Source organism: Topomyia yanbarensis, chromosome 3 (genome assembly GCF_030247195.1).
Source record: "Topomyia yanbarensis strain Yona2022 chromosome 3, ASM3024719v1, whole genome shotgun sequence".
NCBI lineage: Eukaryota > Metazoa > Arthropoda > Insecta > Diptera > Culicidae > Topomyia > Topomyia yanbarensis.
In genome coordinates, this window is record NC_080672.1 from 116610452 (window position 1) to 116631285 (window position 20834).

Here is a 20834-nt window from a genome sequence, read left to right on the forward strand (position 1 = left end):
ATATTTTTTCAGGATAACATAAAATTTCAACGTTTTATGCATTTTAATGACATTTTGTATCAAAAATTCGACTTCTGAAATTTCATAGGACCCCCCTTTAAAATCAAATTTTTAGTTCCGGCTTATATTGGAATTTCTTATGTGACCGGACGACTCATTCTCTATTTCCGGAACCATATAAGCAATCCATACGAAATTTCATGGCGGTCTATAGGAATAATATACCTTTCATTTGAGACTAATTTGTGAAAATCGGCCCAACCATCTCCGAAAAACTGATGTGAGATTTTCTTAATTTTGAACGATGGTCATCTTAGAACTTAAACTGCAAAATGTTTGGCTCTCATTTGAGCAAAAACAAAAAACTTTTTTTGCATTCATCACGGTATCGGTTTGAATAGGAGTTTTCTCAGTGACCACACTCCACAACCCGTAACTCCGCAACCGGAAGTCGGATTGAAATAAAATTTAATAACAGTTTTTGGGGACACAACACCGTTCATTTGAGACTAAGTTTGGTTAAATCGGTCCAGTCATCACTGAGGAATCGATGGAACTGTTATTCTGAATTTGAATACTTCCACCGGGGCTTTCGGAACCGTCGATGATGGCCAATATGGCCAAAGAGACTTTGAATGACTGTTAGTGACCTAGAACTACAAATTCAAGCAGTTGTGGCCATATTTTGGAAAAAATTTCACATTTTGCAAAAAATAAATCACCTTTTTACATTCATCGCAGTTTACGTTGAAATCGGGATTTGCTGCGTGTTCGTCTTCATTACCCTGTAATTCGGAAGCCGGAATCAATTAGATCAATTAGAAATTCAATAGCAGTTAATGGGATCGCTGTTCCTTTCATTTGAGACTTTGTGCAAATCAATTCAGTCATCTCTGAGAAGAATCGGTGAGATTGTTTGACACATACATACATATATACATAAATACACACACACCCATTGAGAGCCGCCCCATGAGTGAATAACCAAGCGGACAAATTCCTCAAGTGTTTGGGCTTTGGACATTTGGCAGGGGCTTGCAAAGGCCCGGATAGATCCGGGATGTGCTGGAAATGCGGGAAGACGGGGCCATCTTGCGAGAGATTGTACGCAGAGGCCGAAGTGCTTGCTTTGCACCACAGCGCACGGAAACGACCATCATACGGGTGGCCTTTAATGCCCTGCCTATAAGAAGGCGATTGCAGGCCAACGATAATGTAGATAATCCAGATAAATCTGATTCCACAGCAACTCCAGTGGCTGTCTATGAAAGAAACAATGCGTGATGTCGCTTTGATTGCAGAGCCGTATCACGTCCCCTCCGATAACGGTAATTGGGTGGCGGATAGAACGGGAACAGCTACGATACAGGTTATGGACAGATTCCCCATTCAAGAAGTGACAGAACGCTCATACGCCAAAATCAACGGCGTCTTCGTGTGCAGCTGGTACGCACCTCCAAGGTGGACTGTAGAGCAGTTTAGCCTAATACTGGAGCAGTTAACCGAGCAGTTGATTGGTCGGAAGCCGGTAGTCATTGGTGGTGACTTCAACGCCTGGGCTGTGGAGTAGGGCAGTAGAGTAACCAACACAAGAGGGTATATCCTGCAGGAAGACCTAGCGAAGTTAGACGTCCGACTGCGCAATGAAATGTTAGCACATTTCGGAGAGACGGGAGAGAGTCCATCATCGACGTCACATTATGTAGTCCTTCACTGACGGTGAACATGGATCGGAGAGTATGCGAGAAGTATACCCATAGCGACCACCAGGAGATTCGCTACCGTATCGATCAACGGAACCCTGCTGCAGTACGGAGAAGGATGACCGGTGAGAGAAAGTGGAAGACAGAAACCTTCAACAAAGACCTCTTCGTTGAGGCACTTTGGCTGAATGACGGGACCGAGAACGTGGATGCGGCTGACATAACAAGGATTGTGACGGCTTGTGAAGCCACAATGCCGCGAAAGCTGGAACCACGCAACAAACGGCGTCCAGCTTACTGGTAAAACTAGACGCTTAACATGGTACGCGCTGCTTGTCTCAGACCCAGAAGGCAGGCTCAGAGAGCGATATCGGAACCAGATAGAGAAGAGCGCAAGGCAGCGTTTCGGGCAGCTAGAGCCGCTTTAAAACGGGAGATCAGACTTAGCAAGTCAGATTGCCACAAGAAGCTGTGCCGAGAAGTAGCCGCCAATCCCTGGGGCGACGCGTATCGAGTCATGATGGTGAAAATAAAGGGTTCGACGACGCCAGTCGAAATGTGCTGAAGATAATCGTCGAGGATCTTTTCCCGAAACACGATCCAACTATAGAAGGAACAAACACGGACGAATGGCAAGTGACTAACGACGAGCTCACAGAAGCATCGAAGCGCCTGAAATAAAAGAAAGCCCCCAGTCCGGATGGAATACCAAACGTGGTGCATAAAGGTGCGATCCTGGCATATCCAGACATGTTCAGGATGGTGCTGCAGAAGTGTCTAAATGAGGGCAACTTCCCCGAAATGTGGAAGGTCCAGAGACTGGTGTTGCTGCCAAAGCCAGGGAAAACACCTGGCGATTCGGCCTTGTACAGGCCCATACGTCTACTGGATACACTCGGAAAACTCCTGGAAAGGATCATCCTTAGCAGGTTGACGAAATTCACGGAAGGTAAGCGCGGACTGTCCAAGATGCAGTTCGGATTCCGCAAAGGAGCATCGACAGTGGATGCAATTCGAACAGTGCTCGATTGTGCTGAGAAGGCATCTATACAGAAGCGAAGAGGAGATCGATACTGCGCTGTGGTCACGATAGATGCCAAGAACGCATTCAACAGTGCCAGCTGGGAAGCCATCGCTGCAGCGCTCCACAGAATGAGGGTTCCCGATCTATGCCACATCCTGAAGAGCTACTTCCAGAACAGATTGCTGCTTTACGAAGGGCAGAAGTCAATGCGAGTCACAGCGGATGTTCCTCAGGGCTCCATTCTCGGTCCAACTCATTGGAACGGGATGTACGATGGGGTCCTAGCACTGCGGCTGCCCAGAAAAGTGAAAATCGTGGGTTTCGCGGACGACGTGTCACTAACTGGGTGAGACCCTTGAAGAAGTGGAGGTGTCGGTGACGGAGACAATAGACGCGATCGAGAGCTGGATGAACGATGTTAAGCTGCAACTAGCTCGCCACAAGACGAAGATGTTGTTGGTCAGCAACTACAAATCGGTTCAGCGGACGCAGATCGACGTCGGAGGGCACGAGATTGCATCGAAGCTGGGACTGAAGCAATTGAGAGTGATAATCCACGACCGGTTCAGCTTCAACAACCACGTTTACTACGCCTGTGAAAAGCCGGCGAAGGCAACGAACGCAATAGCGAGAATCATGCCAAACGTCGGCGGCCCGAGAAGCAGCACGACACTTCTGCTATCTACTGTTTCGTCATCGATACTCCGATATGGGGTTCCTGTCTGGGGTGCTGCGCTGAAAACCAAGTGGAACCGTGAAAAGCTGAGCAGGACATTCCGGCTGATGGCCGTATGAGTCGCGAGTTCTTACAGAACAATAGCGGAGAAATGCACGTAATGAAAGGAGACTGGTTCGAGCGGACTCGTTGGTTAAATGGCAGCAGCAGTGGGACAACACGGAGAAAGGAAGGTGGATCCACCGACTCATCCCAAATGTGTCGGCTTGGGTGCATAGGAAGCATGGAGAGGTGAACTTCCATTTGACGCAGACTCTCCGAGCTGCACCAACAAGAAGCCACAAATCGGGTTTCGAGAGAAATTCCGCCGCCGGGGAACTCTCTTACGGTGTAGACTAGTTCCACCACCGGGAACCAGTTGAGCAGTACGCGACACAGAACCGGGTTTGTGTCGTCGGAGCGCCAGTGAATCGGACGTCCAGCTTCACCGGAATCGCCGAACCGACCTCAACACCCTACTGGGTAACTCGTAAGTAGGTTAGATCCACCCCCGAGGATTAGACCGAATAGACCGCGTCGAATAGCTAGCAGCGGGTCGCTGGGGCGTCAGTGAACCGGAAGCTATGCTCCACCCGGAATCGCTGGATAGACCTCAGCACCTACTGGCTGGCCTGTTGAGCAGGCTAGCTTCATCGCCGGGGACTAGATCGAGTAGATCGGGACGAAGCGAGGAGCTAAATGGCTCACGGAAATGAACATCGGTAACGGGAGAAATCTACCGCTCAGCTTCGGGAGAGCCTCTGTCGCCGGGGAATTCTCCGTCGGAGTAGGCTAGGTGCATCGTCGGAGACTTTACCGAGTAGTTCACAAACAAGTAAGGGTGGGAGATGAATATCTCACCAGGGAAGTTGAGCGAAATGGAACGAGAGGGAGCCAAAGGCCTCAAGACATTGTGGTGATAAAACCAAAGAAGAATCGGTATCGGAAGAACTTCCTTCGCCGGGGAACTCTCCATCGGCGTAAGCTAGATTCACCGCCGGGGAATACCAGCTGCGGAGCACCAGCGAACCAGACGCCCTGCTCCACCGGAATCGCCGAACTGACCTCGACACCTGGCTGGTTGTCTCGGTTTTGGGAGAACTTCTCTCACCGGGCCGTCGAAGTAGCCTAGGTCCATCATCAGGGACTAGACCGAGTAGTTCACGAACAAGTCGGGAACTCAACGAGTAAATGGTGCGAAAAGGGAGTTGCGGTGCTAACTGACACAAGGGATCCGAGTAGTGGTGCTGAATGGCATAAGGGAGCCCAAGGGCTCGGTGAATTAGACAATCTGAAGTTTGCCGCCCAGATTGTCTTCGTAGGGCAGGAGCACTAAGTCTCGACTCACTGCCAGCTTTCCGACTGCCATGCAGAAATTGCCAGTCTGTGTGGATGGTGGAGAACTGGTGGTGCGTCGAGGAGTAGGGCTGTAACCCAACTGAAGGAACTAATTACTAAGTAGTAGAATTAGAGTGGGTGCTATGAACATAAAAACCCCTCCCCAAAGTAATGCCGTAAAGTAGTACCGAGGAAGAATCAGGTTCTGGGCAAGAGCAGTGGTTTGCTATGAACATACCTTTCTGTATGAGTCGCTTGGAACCTCAATAGATTCATATTTGATCTTCACATATTGTACTTTTTTGGAAAGACCATTTCATTATCTTTCGAACTGTAAATCTACCATGCCGATCGGATAACTGCAAACTGTCGTTTTTTTAAAAAAAATCTTCAATTCAAAACGATTCTTTGTACAAGAAAAAAAGCATTGTTCTCGTTTTAGTGATGCAACATTGATTAAGTAAACATCGTTTTCTGGCTTAATGTAATTACCCCAAATTTTGTAATCCTGTGTTATTATTATCACTATTATCACTCCTGAAATTCAGGGATAAACAAAGTTTGGAAGAAACCGTCCGTAAGCTCCAGTTGACAATTGACCAGCTAAAGGATTCCGAGGCTAACAACTTTAACAAGTCGCAGAGAAGTCGTGATATGATTGAACACGTTGCATTTGAGCGGAATCAGGCAGAAATTGAAATACGTCGATTAAAGGTATGGTTTACCCGCTTAGTTCAATTCGTGATGGTTTATTTTTCCCGTATATCAGTAAATAGTAAAACTCTCTGCTTTATTATAGGATGAATTGGAACGTCAACATGAGCGAGTTCGGGAGATTCAGCACGAAATGACAAAGCGAATTGGAGAGGAACGGTCTAATGCCGAAAGACGTTATACTTTTCAGGTAGATCAACTGGGCGGAGATTTGAGCAGCCAGTGGGAACAAGCTACTAAACTTCAACTAGAATTGGAACGCATGAAGCGCATCGAGTCGGACTACAAGCGGGAAATTAGCCAGAAAAACTCGCAACTCGATGAACTGAAACTGGAACTAAAGAACAAAATGGCAATCTTCATGTCTGATTTGAATCAGGCTAGTGCGGAGAAACAATCTTTAGAACAGGAGATCACATCGTTGAGGTAAAGAGAGTCGTCGGTGTTAGGCCAGAGCGGACTATGTAGTAAAATCTCAAGAAGTGAGATACTTTAACCAGATTTGCAAAATGTTGTCATAAGCAAGAATTACCGTATAAAACAATTGCGAATGATAACGTAAAGCATGCAGGCATTCAAACTTTAAACACGTTCTTCTCGAAATCAATAAACTGTCACTTAGTCCGATCTGATCCAACATCGATCAAGTGTTCGGTAAATAATGTCGTACGGTGCCATTTCATGCCATCTTCACAGATTGCAGCTAGAACGAACGGAGCGTCAGTCCAAAGTGGAGGTTTCTCGCTTGAATGCCGAAATCACCTCACTACGGCAGCGGTTGGATCGTGCTGATTCTGATCTACTTCACTCCAAACGTGAGAACTTGAAGCTTGCTGATGAAGTTGCTTCTTTGGAGAAAGAGGTATTAAATGTTTGTTCAACAGTTAATAGCAATATTTAAAGGATTACTTAATATATTGTAGCTAACATTAGGCGAATTGAACAAGGAAACTAGGCCGTCCAAAGAGCTGGCGAAAATTATTTCTGACATGGAAGGCAAGCATGGTGAGTTTCAACTTTTCATTCGTATCCGCTTCAGCATCATGTGTTGTTGGTCAATTTAGAACGCTTAGTTAATATCCATGGGTAAGCTATTGAAACCCACCAAACGAGCATACATGCGAGTTGAAACTATTAAAATCAGTGGTTTGTTCCATCCACATCACAAACGAATTGTGTTTAGCGCTACTTATGATTATTTTCCTGCGTTTTGCATCTAGTTGCTATACTCATGCTATTTCCCCCATACAATCATTGAACATATTCGCATACGCGGCTTCGCACTCGGCTGTGTGAAAGATTGTAGCTGCTATCTATGCATAGAAAATTATTAGCAACAAAATTTATGCCAATCTTGCTCAAGCACACAGTTGAACTAGCCAAATAATGAACAATGAGAAAACTGAAAAGATTCTTTGGCGTTCTCAATAGTTTATCCATGAGCTTTTTACTCACCACCTTTTTCACTATCAACCTTGTCTATGCCGTCAGTAATTAGTAGTAAATCTTCGAATAATTTTCAGCTCAAATAGAATTGCTAATAGTACAGAACAATTATAAATAGGAAATTTTTTAACCTTCTGGCTGGTAACGTGACTGAACCGCTCGTCTCTGGTTCCCTTCGAAAGCCAACGAATTCTATTGGCCTGCCCTCTAGGGCTGTGTGCAGTGTGAGACCCGCCGCTATGTGAATACAATACCTGCCTGTTGATGACTCGTTCAACTTCAACATTCCCATCTGACGAAAATAAAAAGCGCAAACTCTGTTTCATGTCTTTTGTCCACTTTTCTTCCTACAGCCGCCACCGTGTCAGAGCTCGAGGGCATGGTTCAAGATCAAAAACAGCTCATGGAAAAACTAACTGCAGAATGCAAAAGCTTGACGCATAAGTTAGAGGACACAACACTAAAACATAAGTACATAAACCACGGTTTCCTGTTTTGTTTTTCATTTGATTGTTTGCGAAGACTATTTGAGTTCATTTCTTAGCCCTGCAATAACTATAAAGCTAAAACTCAGTTATGAACACAACTTTCCACACTTTACAGTAGGAGTTTATTGAAATAAGAGTAGTGTTTTGAAATATGATTTTCTGTATAATTCGCTAATGATTCCTTTGAATGCCTAGATAAGTGTGGCTACACACCTAGAAAAAATAGTGTAAATTTACGTCTCCTGACCATGACATATACTAGCATCAAAAATGACTTAGTTTTACGTTTGATTTTAATTTTACATGACGTTTAATTTCGTAAATCATGTAATTTTACTCCACATACAGCGTTTGTTCTGAATGGTAGGAAGTGTAATTTTAAGTCATTGCGCATGTAAAGTATATGTTTCATGTAAAATTAAATGGAACACGGTAATGTTCTGCCATTTCGTAAATTACGGTTTGTTGAATTGTGTCATGTTTGTAATTACGTCAACGATAAAATTCAGATTTTTTTGGTGTGTATTCTTTCGGTTTAAAACAACAGTTTTAGGGTTTGTCGTTTGTCTACTTGTAGAAATTTGGTAGTTTAGTGTCTTTTGTGAAATCTTAATCCAGAAAAAAACCCGGAAATTGGGAATTTTAGGGAACTTAATTTGAGCCGGAAAAACCTGGACTTTTCAGGAAAAATATATTCAATTCAGGGAAAAAAATCAATTCGACTTTTCATATTTTTACAAAAAAACAAATCAAAAATTTCTGGTGGACACGAACGCCCCCTATAACAGATTATTTCTATAGCATATCAGTATTAACCCATTCATGCCCATGGTGTTTGTGGACAACAACGTTTTTAAACAGCTATAACTTTTGATTGAGGCAAGATTTGCTCACAAAAACAAGTAAGGATCATTAATGTGATTATTGTCTTTAATTTGAGTATTAACAGTTACCAGGATCAGCTCCAGAACTGAAGTTATTGCAATTAGTCTGATTGGATTTCGATGGCGCAGTGCTGTCAGGGACAGTTTACGTTGACGACGGAAAAAGATGTTTTCATATATCTTCGTTATGGTGCAATATTATTGAAAACTGATAAAACTTATCAATTTAGACTGTCGTTGGCTACGTTTCCCACGTAATTGGACTATTGTAATTATTCTAGGAGAATTGTATTGAGCATTAGAAGGTAAAAATTGATCAGCTTCTAGCACTGCCATGGAAGCACCTATCTTTATGAAAATAGGCTTTTCATGTATCTTGACCCCACCGTTTTCAAGGAAAAATAGTTTTGAAACCCTACATGCACTAGAAAAAGGTGGGCATGAAAGGGTTAAACTCTGGGAAATATCAATATAAATGTTTTACATCATCATAAATATCGGTTTTCGCTTCTAATAGTGCTTCACTTGATTGTAGCTATGTGGTTGGGTTTGGTGTGCACTATTATATAAAATGTCGTTTATTTGATACGCATCAATGTGTTGGTGATGTTAAAGTTACTTGACTTATAAGTCAAATACATACATTTTGCGATACTTAAACACACTTCTTTTTGAATCACTCTTGGAATGCAGCATACTCTGTAACTCCAAGCAGTCCAGAAGGCATTTTTACATCATTCGCATAAAAACGACAGTTCGATGGAAGCAACAAGGAGACATCGTTTAGAAAAAGCAAGAACACTAACGGACCGACGCAGCTACCTTGTGGAATTCCGGACCGGTTTAAGAAAGATTCCGATGTTGTCGAGCCTATTCGAACCTGTACAGAGCGGTTCGACAGGGACATCTGAACCAAGCCACAGTCATCACTAGGATACCGAATAAATCCATCTTCTTAAGGGGTTACATACCTTCTTATTTTTCAAAAAACTAATTTTTTCATTACTTTTTCTGAAAGTACAACTCTTTGAGAATAATTTCCTAAATTTTTATAGAGATTCGAGAAATAGATCGAAAGTTACAGAGCTTCCAAGTGCGCTTCGTCTACCAAGAGCAGTAGAAACTAGATTTTCTCGAAATGTCGCTTTTCCAAAAATGGTTTTTCCGTGATCACGATTGCCGAAAAACCACTCAACCGATTTTCTTTATTTTTTTTAAATTGATCGTAATTAATTTTTCTCGTACCTTAACGATTCCTTTTTGATACATAAATTTTTGTTTCGTGGATGAAATGTTTTCAATACAATTTTTAGAGCTTAAAATAGCGATTTTTAGTGAAAGCGTTCCCGAATGGAGGGAAAAATTATTATTCATTAAACTAATCATTAAGGTACGAGAAATACTCATATACTAATGAAATTTTTTGAGTTTTGGAATTCTAGTTGATCTATTGGTCTTCAATCGTGATCACCACAAACCTCTTAAATAAAAAAAGCGTCTCGGGGAAAAATCCATAACTCCGCCAATCATCAATATATTTTTATAAACTTATGCTTGTTTATTTCACTGAAAAATGTTCTACCAAAATATTATAATATTAGTTTGATGTCATGAAATCATTGCTTTATGCCTTTACGTAAATTCAAACTTTCTTGATATTTTTCGCACAAAAAGATATGCAACCCCGTAATGTCTTTGCTTCGCGTGTGAAAATTTTCCGAGTAGAAAAATAGTAATTGATTTAATTGTCGCCATGTGAATAGAATACGGAAATGTTTTAGTATTGTGACATGCAATATCATGTCAATTCGAGAATACGTCTGCGTCTGAAGATGAATAAATTTATCATGTTTTTTGCCGGGTGGCGTAGCACTGAACTAGCGGTCGTGTGGTGAAAGTTTAATTGAATTAAAGCTATTTTGCTAAAAGCAGGAATCGGCCTTTGTGATAAGTAGCACAATACATAAGTGAGATAAGTGCCCTCCTATACTGAGAAGAAGGCTTTGACCAAAGGTGGACGCGATTTCTTAATCTGTCACGATTTTCGCAAAAAAAAGTTCTTAATGCTCGGCTTTTTTCTCGCGCCGAGGAAATTTGAAAACTCTGCTCTACTCTTGCACATTCGCATCTGTTGTGTTTAGCTGTCTCCATAATAATATACTTAGCTTAGTGAAAACATCAAAATCGGTGTTGGTCTGTTAGTGGTTTGTAGTTAGACCAAAAACCCGGATCATCATTGATGCTTCCTTCGTCTATTTCATCTGAGACTTTTTATTGATGCGGTATCCCATCTAAGCGGAATGCTCGGAAAGGTAGCATAACGATGGTTCCTGAAGCCTGCATCTGTTACAGACCGAGTGAATTTGGCGAGATCAATCTAATTTATATTTAATTTTTATTATCCATTTACTTGAATATTACATAAATCACTCCAAACCCAATCCTATTTTCCTTACCTACTAACCAATTCTAACATCCGTAATGACTATGAAGATTGCGTGGGTTTCCCGTATCTTCTTAAGTAGGTATCCAACTAACATTTCCTTCCCTTTGGCGATCGTAAGGACATGGTGTGCAGTGAACTATACCAGCAGCGGTTCTCAACCTTGTTTGCTCCGCGGACCCCTTCGAAATCGCCTTGGGTCATCGCGGACCCCTTCGAAATTATCCTGGCCGGTCGCGGGCCCCTTCCGAATTATCCTGGACGATTGCGGACCCCCACGGCTTAACATCGATTTATATGCTGTGAATATATTATTTTCAGCCTGATGCGATAAAAAAAACCTGAAGTTTCAATATCCGTCCGGAAAAGATTTTCCTCTTCGCGGACCCCCAGCAACGACTTCACGGCCCCCTATGGGTCCACGGACCCCAGGTTGAGAATCGCTGAAATATACTATTGTATAAAAAGATTTCACTGTATCAGCCACCCATGATGAGTGCGGTCGTTTTTGCTATGCTATGCAATGCTAAAAAGGTATGTAACCCCTTAAGAAGAATTCCATGATTAGCGCGGTCGAATGCTGCCTTGAAATCCATAGGGGAATTGTGGGAAAAACCGACACTGTAGGTAAAACCGACACCCCACAACTTTTCCTAGAAATCAAATTTTTATTCATTTCATAATGACACATTATTCTAAGTACGTTTATGTAGAGCATTTGAAGAAAAATGGATTTACGTTAGTGCGCCGAATGTCATAAAAATAAACAAAACAGACGACAGCAGCGTTCGTACTCGTCTGGATGTTAAATTTTGTTGGTAGATTTTAAGATTTTAACCGTACAAAAGCTTTTCAAATCATCACATTTTTCAGTACCTATTATTATCGGCCTTTCCTATGATTAACTAGGTGCATTGAAGACGAGTTTGATAAATTCAATATTATTAATTGCTTTTATTAACAATGTGCTCTGTTGGGGTAAAACCGACACGCTATGGTTAGGGTAAAACCGACACGCTGTTAAGATGATTGTGTATACTTGCGATTCATTGCAAAATGATGGGGATCTTTGTGACACTTCAATTAGCCTATTAGAGCACTATAGTATTAGCAGAACTGCATAGAAATACTTTTATTGTGTTTATTTCTTGTAAGTCTCTTTAAAAATCAAAAATTGCTATTTCTGCAAAAAGCTCATCAAACCGAATTTCTAGTGTTCTCTTGGTTTGTCATAGACGAACTTTATCACAATGAGACAATGATCTTATGTATACCCAAATAGATCGCTTATGATCAGAGTCCGAAAAATCAAATCTGAAAAAGACAGTTTTACTAAGAAGTGTGTGTGTTACTTATAAGTGAATGAATCCAATTAGCAGAACGTAGAACGCTTGCAAATCTTCTCTTACGAATTAAAATGACACTGATGGTTGCAATGATGTGCGCAAGGATTATTTGGAAATACTCATATCAAGAAATAATCCTATAGCATAAATTACTCTTATTTATAGTACTACGCTTTCGAACTTTCTTCCCTTCACTACATGATGAAGCAATAAAAAGCACATATTTGCCTCATACATACTCACACCTTATTAATTACGCATATATCTCATTTTTAATAAAGACAAAGATTTTAATAAAGTGGAGAGAAAATAAATTAAAGGGGGTGTCGATCTTACCCCTATGGGGTGTCGGTTTTACCCGCAGTGCCTACAAAAAGTCACTTTGTTTTCCAAGTTTTACAACCAACAATTTTTAATGAAATTAATTTTTTGAAGTGCTGAAAAAATTAAGTCTTATTAAGAATTTTCTGAAGAAGAATTCTGCATGAAAATTATGATTTTATTGGTTTTGTGGCAACTTAGAAAAAGTGTTAAGCTTAAGGTATCGGTTTTAACCATAATTCCCCTATATACCGCATCTATTTGCATTCGGAATCGATGTTCCGTAAACAGTTTGCGGTAAACTGCATAATATTAGTAGATACGGAGCATTTTAGAGGATAACCATTAGACCGGCATAAATTTTGACTTTTTTCGGAACACTGCTAATTCAAATGGTAATTGGATGCACAAATCATATGCAAAATATGAGCTTTTTCTGATAGCTCTTGTTCACCCACAAGAGGTTTGAAGTTTCTATGGTATGAAAACTCGGAAATAAGAACTTAAAATTAAATAAAAAATTCCACAGTAACTCTGCATACCTCAAAAATTTTGGCCGCATAGCTTATTTTATAACGAACACCTTTGTTGAAGGTTGAAAATTGATTGGAAGTTCCCCGACAGAGTTATTTAACTTTGAAGACCAACCGATTTTTTTTAAATTTCCTATTCTGAGCATGTGCAAAAAAGAGAGGCAACACATTACTTTATATAAGAATATCTTTTTGCTGCAAAATCGGATCAATTTGCAGTCTTCGGCAATATTGATCCTTACACCTTAAGCTATATATCTGCAGATTATGGGATGCACAAGATTATACTGACATATTTAATGAATGTATTGTTTCTTTTCCCTAATTTACCATACAAACTTTAAAACTCTTGTGAGTGAGCTAGAATTTTCAGAAAAAGCTCAAAAAAGCTTGTTGCCGGTCTAAGAACCATGCTTTTTACTGTCTATATATCTCTTGCAGTAGACGAAAAGTTGGTTCACGATTACTTCTAATAGTTTTGAGCAGGCGCATCGTAATTCCTCGGTAATTGGAGACATCACGTTTATTGATTTTTTGAAAACTGAGAAAAAGTGGAAAAAGTTTCGGGAACTCGCTTTGTTGAGTCGAGAAATTAAACACCCCAGCCAACAGATTGCAAAGAGCGGTTGCACGACGCTCAGACGACGAAATATCATCAGAATCAGCAGCAAAAGACAGCTTCAATTTCTGCATGGCAGCCACTACCATGTCGTCTGTTAGAATGTGGAATACCGAAATCACGAGGCGTCCCGCACGTTGGCTGTTCTATCTGAGTCGAAATGGCGGAACAAACGAGGAGGTACTTGCTTAAAGTGCACCTTAAAGACACCGCTTGCTTGAGGTTTTCAATAGTTGTTTGAAATGGACGGCCGGGAACTGCAATACTTGCGCAGGGTAGCTGATCGCGCTTGCTTGAGAGCATGTAATCTTGGATTCGACCACTGTGTGAACGATTACAAAAATGCCAATTAACGACTAAACGCGTAGCATTCAATGCGGCATATTCGACATTAATTTAATTTTAGCGATACTGTGATCAAAACACCTCCACCATGAGTCTTACGGTTGTTCAGGGTTCAGATATTCAAAGAGTTGTGCCGAACAGATTTGGTCATTCAGTCTGGTAAAAGCGATTATGTCGTACTCAGCTTCCGAAGCTGCAAGGATAAATTGCTTATATTGTGGTCCTTAATCCACTTACTTTTTGGAAGTAAATGCGGATACGGCTTGAAGTAAATAAGGTACAGCAGGTTCAAAAGCATTATTATACTGGCCCGGGATAGCAGGCAGGAAGCCCTCTACTGTTTCCAACCTCAGCACCGGGACGATTATTAAGAAGGAGGTTCGCAGAGGGTGCGTCTGAGTTGTGAGGCACGGGAACTTCCTCAATGCTTGTTTGTTGGGTATGATGATCCATTGCATAATTCGCACTAGCTTGTGAAGCAGTGTTGTCCACAGTGTATTGTAAAACTAGCCTCAGGGTTGCGGACACGATAATCAGCAACACCGAGAGTAGCGTAGCATGCTGCAACATAGAGTGAATAAGTGTTGGGGTCGCAAGGAGGCTTAAAATACTTGACTGTGATTGAAGCCTTGATTCAATACTACAAACGGCTATTGATGCACTTCGACTCCTTGCGGTGTTATTGGCAGGTTCACAAGAGAAAGTTTGCGAAATTTTGGGACTGAATATTCTTCAAATTGACGAAACAAGTCGATGGGTCTAATGTGATAGTTTTCATGGCAGCGATGGAGTCCCTCGCTGCCATTTTGATTTTGGTTCATCTCAAATTCTTGTTCTAGGTGTAAATTCGGAAGCTCTCCCCCAAAAATGGCTTAATTTGGAGATGATTAATAAGTGTCTCCAATCAAAAATCGATTGTTTTGCTAGGTTTCCATAGTAAGTTCACTTAAACTCCAGTTTTAAAAAAAACCCTACATGCCCACAAATCATCAAAGGTTGTTCTTTAGACAGATCTTAACATGTTTTAACAGGTGAACATAGCTCTAATCGCAATTGAAAATTTAATAACTGGAATTTCACGTAGAAAAAAAAAACCAAAGAAAAATACGCTTAATTTTCTTCTGATGCCCGTAACAGCCGATTTGTAAGAAAATTTTTATCAGTAATATGCTGCCCATAAAAGCATAAGAGTCCCATATGGATTTTTGACGAAAATGAGTTATCTGTTGGAATGTATTCTGTATCACCACTGAATCACAATGAACAAATAAGATTACCAGGTTTGTTATGAAAATACCGAAAAAAAATAACAAAACATGGTTGTCCCAAGGCTCAATGAGAAAATAAATCTTCAATAGTGTTTTTCTCGGCTTGCTATTTTTCAATATGGGACTCTTATGCATTTATGGGCAGAAGATTCTTCTATAAATTATGCATAGTTTTTCCAATCGATGCATGGGCTTAAACACAATTGCATATTTATACTGCCCATCTCCTGAAATTGATACCATTCCTCGCTAGTGTAAACTATTGACGATTTGAAGCAATAATCTAGTTGTTAATCAAGTGAGCTCTGACTTAGGCAATATAATCAGTGATTCCAACATCGTTACCTCAATAGTTGGTTGGTTTAGTTTGCAGCGACCATGTCTTTAACGAGAAAGGTGGTGGTTTTTCACTCCTGACAATCTTTTTCCGAAAGAAATCGTTCAAAAATGTTGTAAGTGTTCTACTAGAAGTTCTGTTAACTGTGACCAAAAATCATTTCGAAGCCAGCAAGTCGTGCCCCAATCGGAATTTTGAGAAGACTCACTTCGTTGGAAACGGACCTATACTGAGCCGAATACTGTTTCATCTCAACAATGCACTGAATCTGACAAAGCCTTCCAACGGTTCCCGCCTGATTTAGCTAACAGCCAATACCAAGTGAATCTTCGGAGTAATAGCATAAGAACTGTGAACATGGTTGGAACAAATCAGTCCGTCTTGACTCAACAACGCGGATCTATCGTGGGCCATCGTCCGATGATCGTTCTCTACATAATCAACATGGTGACTTCATTTTGCATTCCGTCGTTCACAATAAATTTCCCATGTTGATGGTGAGAATCTCTGGCATTACCGGCTTCACCAGCACATTAACTACGAATTTCATCACGGATATCGTGAGTACATATATCAAGATAGATGGAGATCTATTGAGGATTAGAAGGTTCCTGTGAAATTCCACCGTGAAGGAACATTTCGGGACCTGAGAGTCACCGATGATTCTGGGTACCCGTCGGCATAAAAAAAAACAAGTTAAAAGCGACTGCTGCTAACGTAAAGTAGTAAACAAGCCATGTCCGAAGGACAATAGGTTGCCAGGAGCATTTTCTCCCGATGCACACAATTAGGATTATGTTGGCGACATAGGAAACAAAACGATGTGCTATTATAATCGGATTCTGGGATCCAGCATTACTTAACCGGTGAGTTCGTTCTAATTACACTAGTTTAAAAAAAATAAGTTGCTGGAAAAGATGTAGAGCGAGTAAAGGCTCTATAACCTATGCTTATCAGCCAGGGCAAGGTGTAAATACCTCTGCCACATCCCAAAGGAGTGACATTAACCTTCTTAGCAAAGTCACTCCCAACGATTTATCATATCCCCTTCAAACGGAAACGGTTGGTACGGTTGTCCTCGTTTCTTCCTCTTTTAAGATTCAAAACGATTCGTTAATCAAATTATCCATCAATTGAATAATTTTATTGCCGTTTAATTTTGAATCATCTTTAAACCCAACTCTGCACAGTAGGCCTGGCCGCTTTAATATTTGCGACATATGAAAATATGCTTCGAATATTAATATTGACAAGAAAAACACTATAGAATAACTGTAGTATTTTCCAGGATGCTTTTCAATACTGGCTGTGTAAGAGTTAGAATAGAATAGAATAGACCATGTCAAGTAATTCGGAAGTAACAAGTTCAAATATCATTATTTTAGCGCATTTTTTTCTTCTTAGCATCTTTTTATTCCAATAACTTATTTTGAAATTTGTTCCCCTCCCCTAGGTTGAGGGGTTTGACGGTCTTGCAAACATCTTCAAGCATATTTCGTGCATAAGTGCTATAGAACCTCTGACAGACAATTGCTTTAGGATGGTTATTGCATTCCGCCTCGATAGTGGCGCATCGAAGAGACCGAGAGGGCTATGGGTCTTTTTATGTTTTTTCATACTCTACGCCAGCCCATAGTAATGCTCAACCACTATCCTGTGTGCGCTGACGTGGCCGTCTGGCGGGTCGACGTGGATTGACTTTTGCTGTGGGCTGTGTTTGATGACATTATTCCACAGCCTAATGACAGTGTTGGTGGAGGGGCTTATAGTGGGGGTTGTATGTCCACTTATCAGTCGACTTCGTCATTGTGCACACTATCTATATTATAAAAAAATTTCTCCACTAAGGAGAAATATAGTATAGTACCCTTTTTGTAGATTGCCGCCTTTTTCTCTACATTTCTGATGCCACAAATTCGATAACCGTTTTGGCATTGTAAACTCTACTTTGGTTTGGTATACCGTATGTGAGTGAGCAATTGGCTGAGATGTGTTCTCCTCTGCATCTTTCGCGCAAGGTTCCTCACTTTGTAGAAATTTATCAGACCAATTTAACTCAGTTTACCTCGAAATGGCGTTTGCCGTAAGATAGGACGACAGCGACGAAAGACAATGTTTCTTTTGTTCTTGAGACAATGCACATTAGTTCGAGAAGCTGCTGAGTATCGTTAACCCATTCATGCCCATGTTGTTTGTGGACAACAACGTTTTTCACCAGCTATAGCTTTTCATTGGGGCTAGATTTGCTCACAAAAACAAGTAAGACCAATAAATGTGACTGTTGCCTTTCATTTAAGCATTAACAGTTACCAGGATCAGCTCTAGAACCGAAGTTATTGCAATTAGTCTGAATGGATTCCGATGGAGCAGTGCTATTAGGGACAGTTTAAGTTGATGATGGAAAATGAATGTTTCATGTATCTTCGATATGGTGCAATATTATTGAAAACTGATAAAGTTTATCAATTTAGGCTGTCTTTGGCTATGTTTTTCATGCAATTGGACTATTGTAAATATTCTAGGAGAATTGTATTGAGCATTAAAAGGTAAAAATTGAGCAGCTTCTAGCACTGCAAGGGAATTTCGATTTTAAAAAGAACATTGGACAATACGTGAGACGTAATAACCTCATTTAAAAAAATCAGTATTGGTGATCAATTTTGTTTTGGAATGATTTAGAGTTTGCAACGAATTTAAAATTGAAACTAGTATAAAATTTCTTAATAAGTTAACAATTTCGGAGGGGAGTGTGGACCACCAGGACACTTTCCTTGGATCCGCCACTGACATACACTAAAACATGTGTAAAATCGTTAAAACATTCGCGGGCTATTCATTGTTTATTACTGCAAGTAAACACTTTAACGGGGATCGTATTCCTGAAATGCCTTTGTGTGTTAAAATAAGTACAGCAATAACATGCGACAAAATTCTTAATCTGGATTCCACAGTACCAGGGGCGGATCCAGAAAAAAATTCAGGAGGGGTCCAAAATTTCGATTTTAAAATGAAGATTGTACAATTCGTAATACATAATAATCTTATGTAATGAATATCAGTTTTGTTGGTCAAATTTGGTTTCGAATAATTTTGAGTTTGAAACTAATATAAAATTGAAACTCATTTAAAATTTCTCAACAAGTAAAATAATTTCAGAGGGGGTCCGGCCCCCATGACCCTCCCTCTGGATCCGCCACTGCACAGTACTCAAGAAGATTCGAATTACCAAAATTTGTGTATCAAGCTAGCCACACTTTTCTTGCTTACATACAAGCTAATGTTGGGTCTTATCACTCTTCCTAACGCTTGGGTTTTGGTTTTTATCCTTGCACGTATTTCGAACTGTCCTCACCATCTGATATGAATGTGACCATCAAGTAGAAAACGAAACCTCAAAAAGACCGTTCGCTTTTCAAATGATCCCACCGAGTACGAATCGAACCTCCGGGGAAAACCTCACTCCTTCGTTGACTCCGTTTCAACGACCGAAACAGGATGTGGAAGCGACCTCGAGAAGCTCCCAGCTAGCAGCACATCGTTACCCGGCAATAGGTACTACTCGCCCCTGCTCGCGTCCCTTTGTGGAAGCCGGCATCGCCGATGGCAAAGAGACGAACGTTTTAAACGAAGAGCACGTGGCATGTACCACCAAACAGCACCCTATTAAAATCGATGTCAACGTGCGTATCAGTCCAAAACCCAAACAAAAAACCACCAGCGAGAAGGAGGAGTGTGACAACTAGAGATGAAAACAAATCCGTGCACCTTGCAAATAATCCATTTTAGAACCGTAGTCTCAGGTATCAGAAGATATTTCTACATCAGGTGCACAGAGTGTGTGTGTTGTGTTGTAACTTGTAATGTTTGTATAGTTCACAAATTTTATTTAAATATCTGTGTTACTTAGCTATTATAGTTTAGTCAATGTTCGTTTTTGTATAATCTGAATGTTTTTGGTTCCATTACTAGAGAAGAAAAAAAGGATTTGAGACAAACTAACAACGAGCTGATGGAACGTTTGAAGCAAGTCTGGATAAATTATAAAGAAATAAGTCCAGCTTTCCGGAAAAAGGAATGCAATACTGTGCAGCTTGAGTTGGACTCCAGCATTTCTTCAGTATCCCATCATAATTCGGAGGTATAATGGTATAGTTAACTAATAATTATTTCTTTTTCTCTCCCTTTTACCTTTTGCGGCTAACTCTAGGCAGGAAATAGATATTCTTCAGAACAATTTCGATTTCCTCTCACAACGTATTGACATTAGTGCAATCGGCACTGCTACCACTAACCAAGATAATCAATATGCTTCGTTGAATAAAACTACCGTTAACGACAATCGCTACCCTGCTACTGAATACACTTCCCCTACTGAAAATTATAACAATTATCCTACTACTAATATTAACGCTACTGCTGAAGTTGCTCAAGATTATTCAAGCCTGTCTCTAAATCAGACCCCGTCGCGAGATGATGTGCAATATGAAGGTATCAACTTGTACAAGCACCAGACAGACTACTCCAACAATTAAATCTATTTTGGCTTATATTTGCTTGAATTTCAAATGCACCTTAAAATTTATGATACTTATTAGAATCGAGTAAAGATTTGCCTAGTTTATTTTTGTTAAGAATGTCTTATCCGTCTGAGTTGCAGTTTTAAGTGCCTATACTTAAGAGGGTTCTACTATGAGCAGCGTTTTGGGGTATAAATTGCACAGTACTGAAGAAATTTTAATTTAATTATTTTGAAGCAACATATTTAGACCATTAAATTCTAATTTTAAATACCAGAAAATTTTTTCGCGACCTTGAAACGTCATTGATAAAATTGATGTTGAAACTGCTGCTCAGTAAGATTTTTCATTGGACCGATTTCAATATTTTTTTAATTATTCACGCGAAAATAAATCAGTAAGAATAAACAAATTTTGGTTTTAATTACCAATTTTCGTGTTTGATATGGTGATAAACACGATTCAGGTTTGATTCCTTCAATACTGTTGCTTGAAATTACTAACAAATTCATTTGTTGGCTTTTCAAAAGCATCAACAAATATGTCATTTGAAACAACAAAATCATAATAAGTTTAACCGAACAAACAAGTTCGAACAAACAAAACAAAAGCTTTAGTATTAAGCAAAGAAGAAAACTAAAATGTAGTTGAAATCAAGCAAAAATTTTGTTGGTTTTCAACAAAAGGATCAGTTCGATCAACCAAATTTTAATTTGTTTCAACAATGTTTCTATTTAAAATGCAAACAGATGTATTTGTTGAACTAAATTAAATACAAGTTTTCAAGAAACGC

At 40.2% G+C, this 20834-nt stretch overlaps 1 protein-coding gene across 6 annotated transcripts in view; it reads left to right on the forward strand.

The window, feature by feature from the left end:
* The window catches only part of LOC131692879 (plectin), a 37831-nt gene that overhangs the window by 13858 nt on the left and 3139 nt on the right, over nucleotides 1-20834 (forward strand). For 4 of the 6 annotated variants that reach the window (XM_058980223.1, XM_058980224.1, XM_058980228.1 and 1 more), the window contains exons 5-10: nucleotides 5329-5494; nucleotides 5580-5920; nucleotides 6191-6356; nucleotides 6418-6499; nucleotides 7294-7411; nucleotides 19494-19662. In XM_058980223.1, the coding sequence (XP_058836206.1) occupies nucleotides 5329-5494; nucleotides 5580-5920; nucleotides 6191-6356; nucleotides 6418-6499; nucleotides 7294-7411; nucleotides 19494-19662 (1042 nt within the window). Of the gene's footprint in view, nucleotides 1-5328; nucleotides 5495-5579; nucleotides 5921-6190; nucleotides 6357-6417; nucleotides 6500-7293; nucleotides 7412-19493; nucleotides 19663-19731; nucleotides 20013-20834 lie in introns of all 6 variants that reach the window. The other 2 variants (XM_058980225.1, XM_058980226.1) reach the window with 1 other exon arrangement.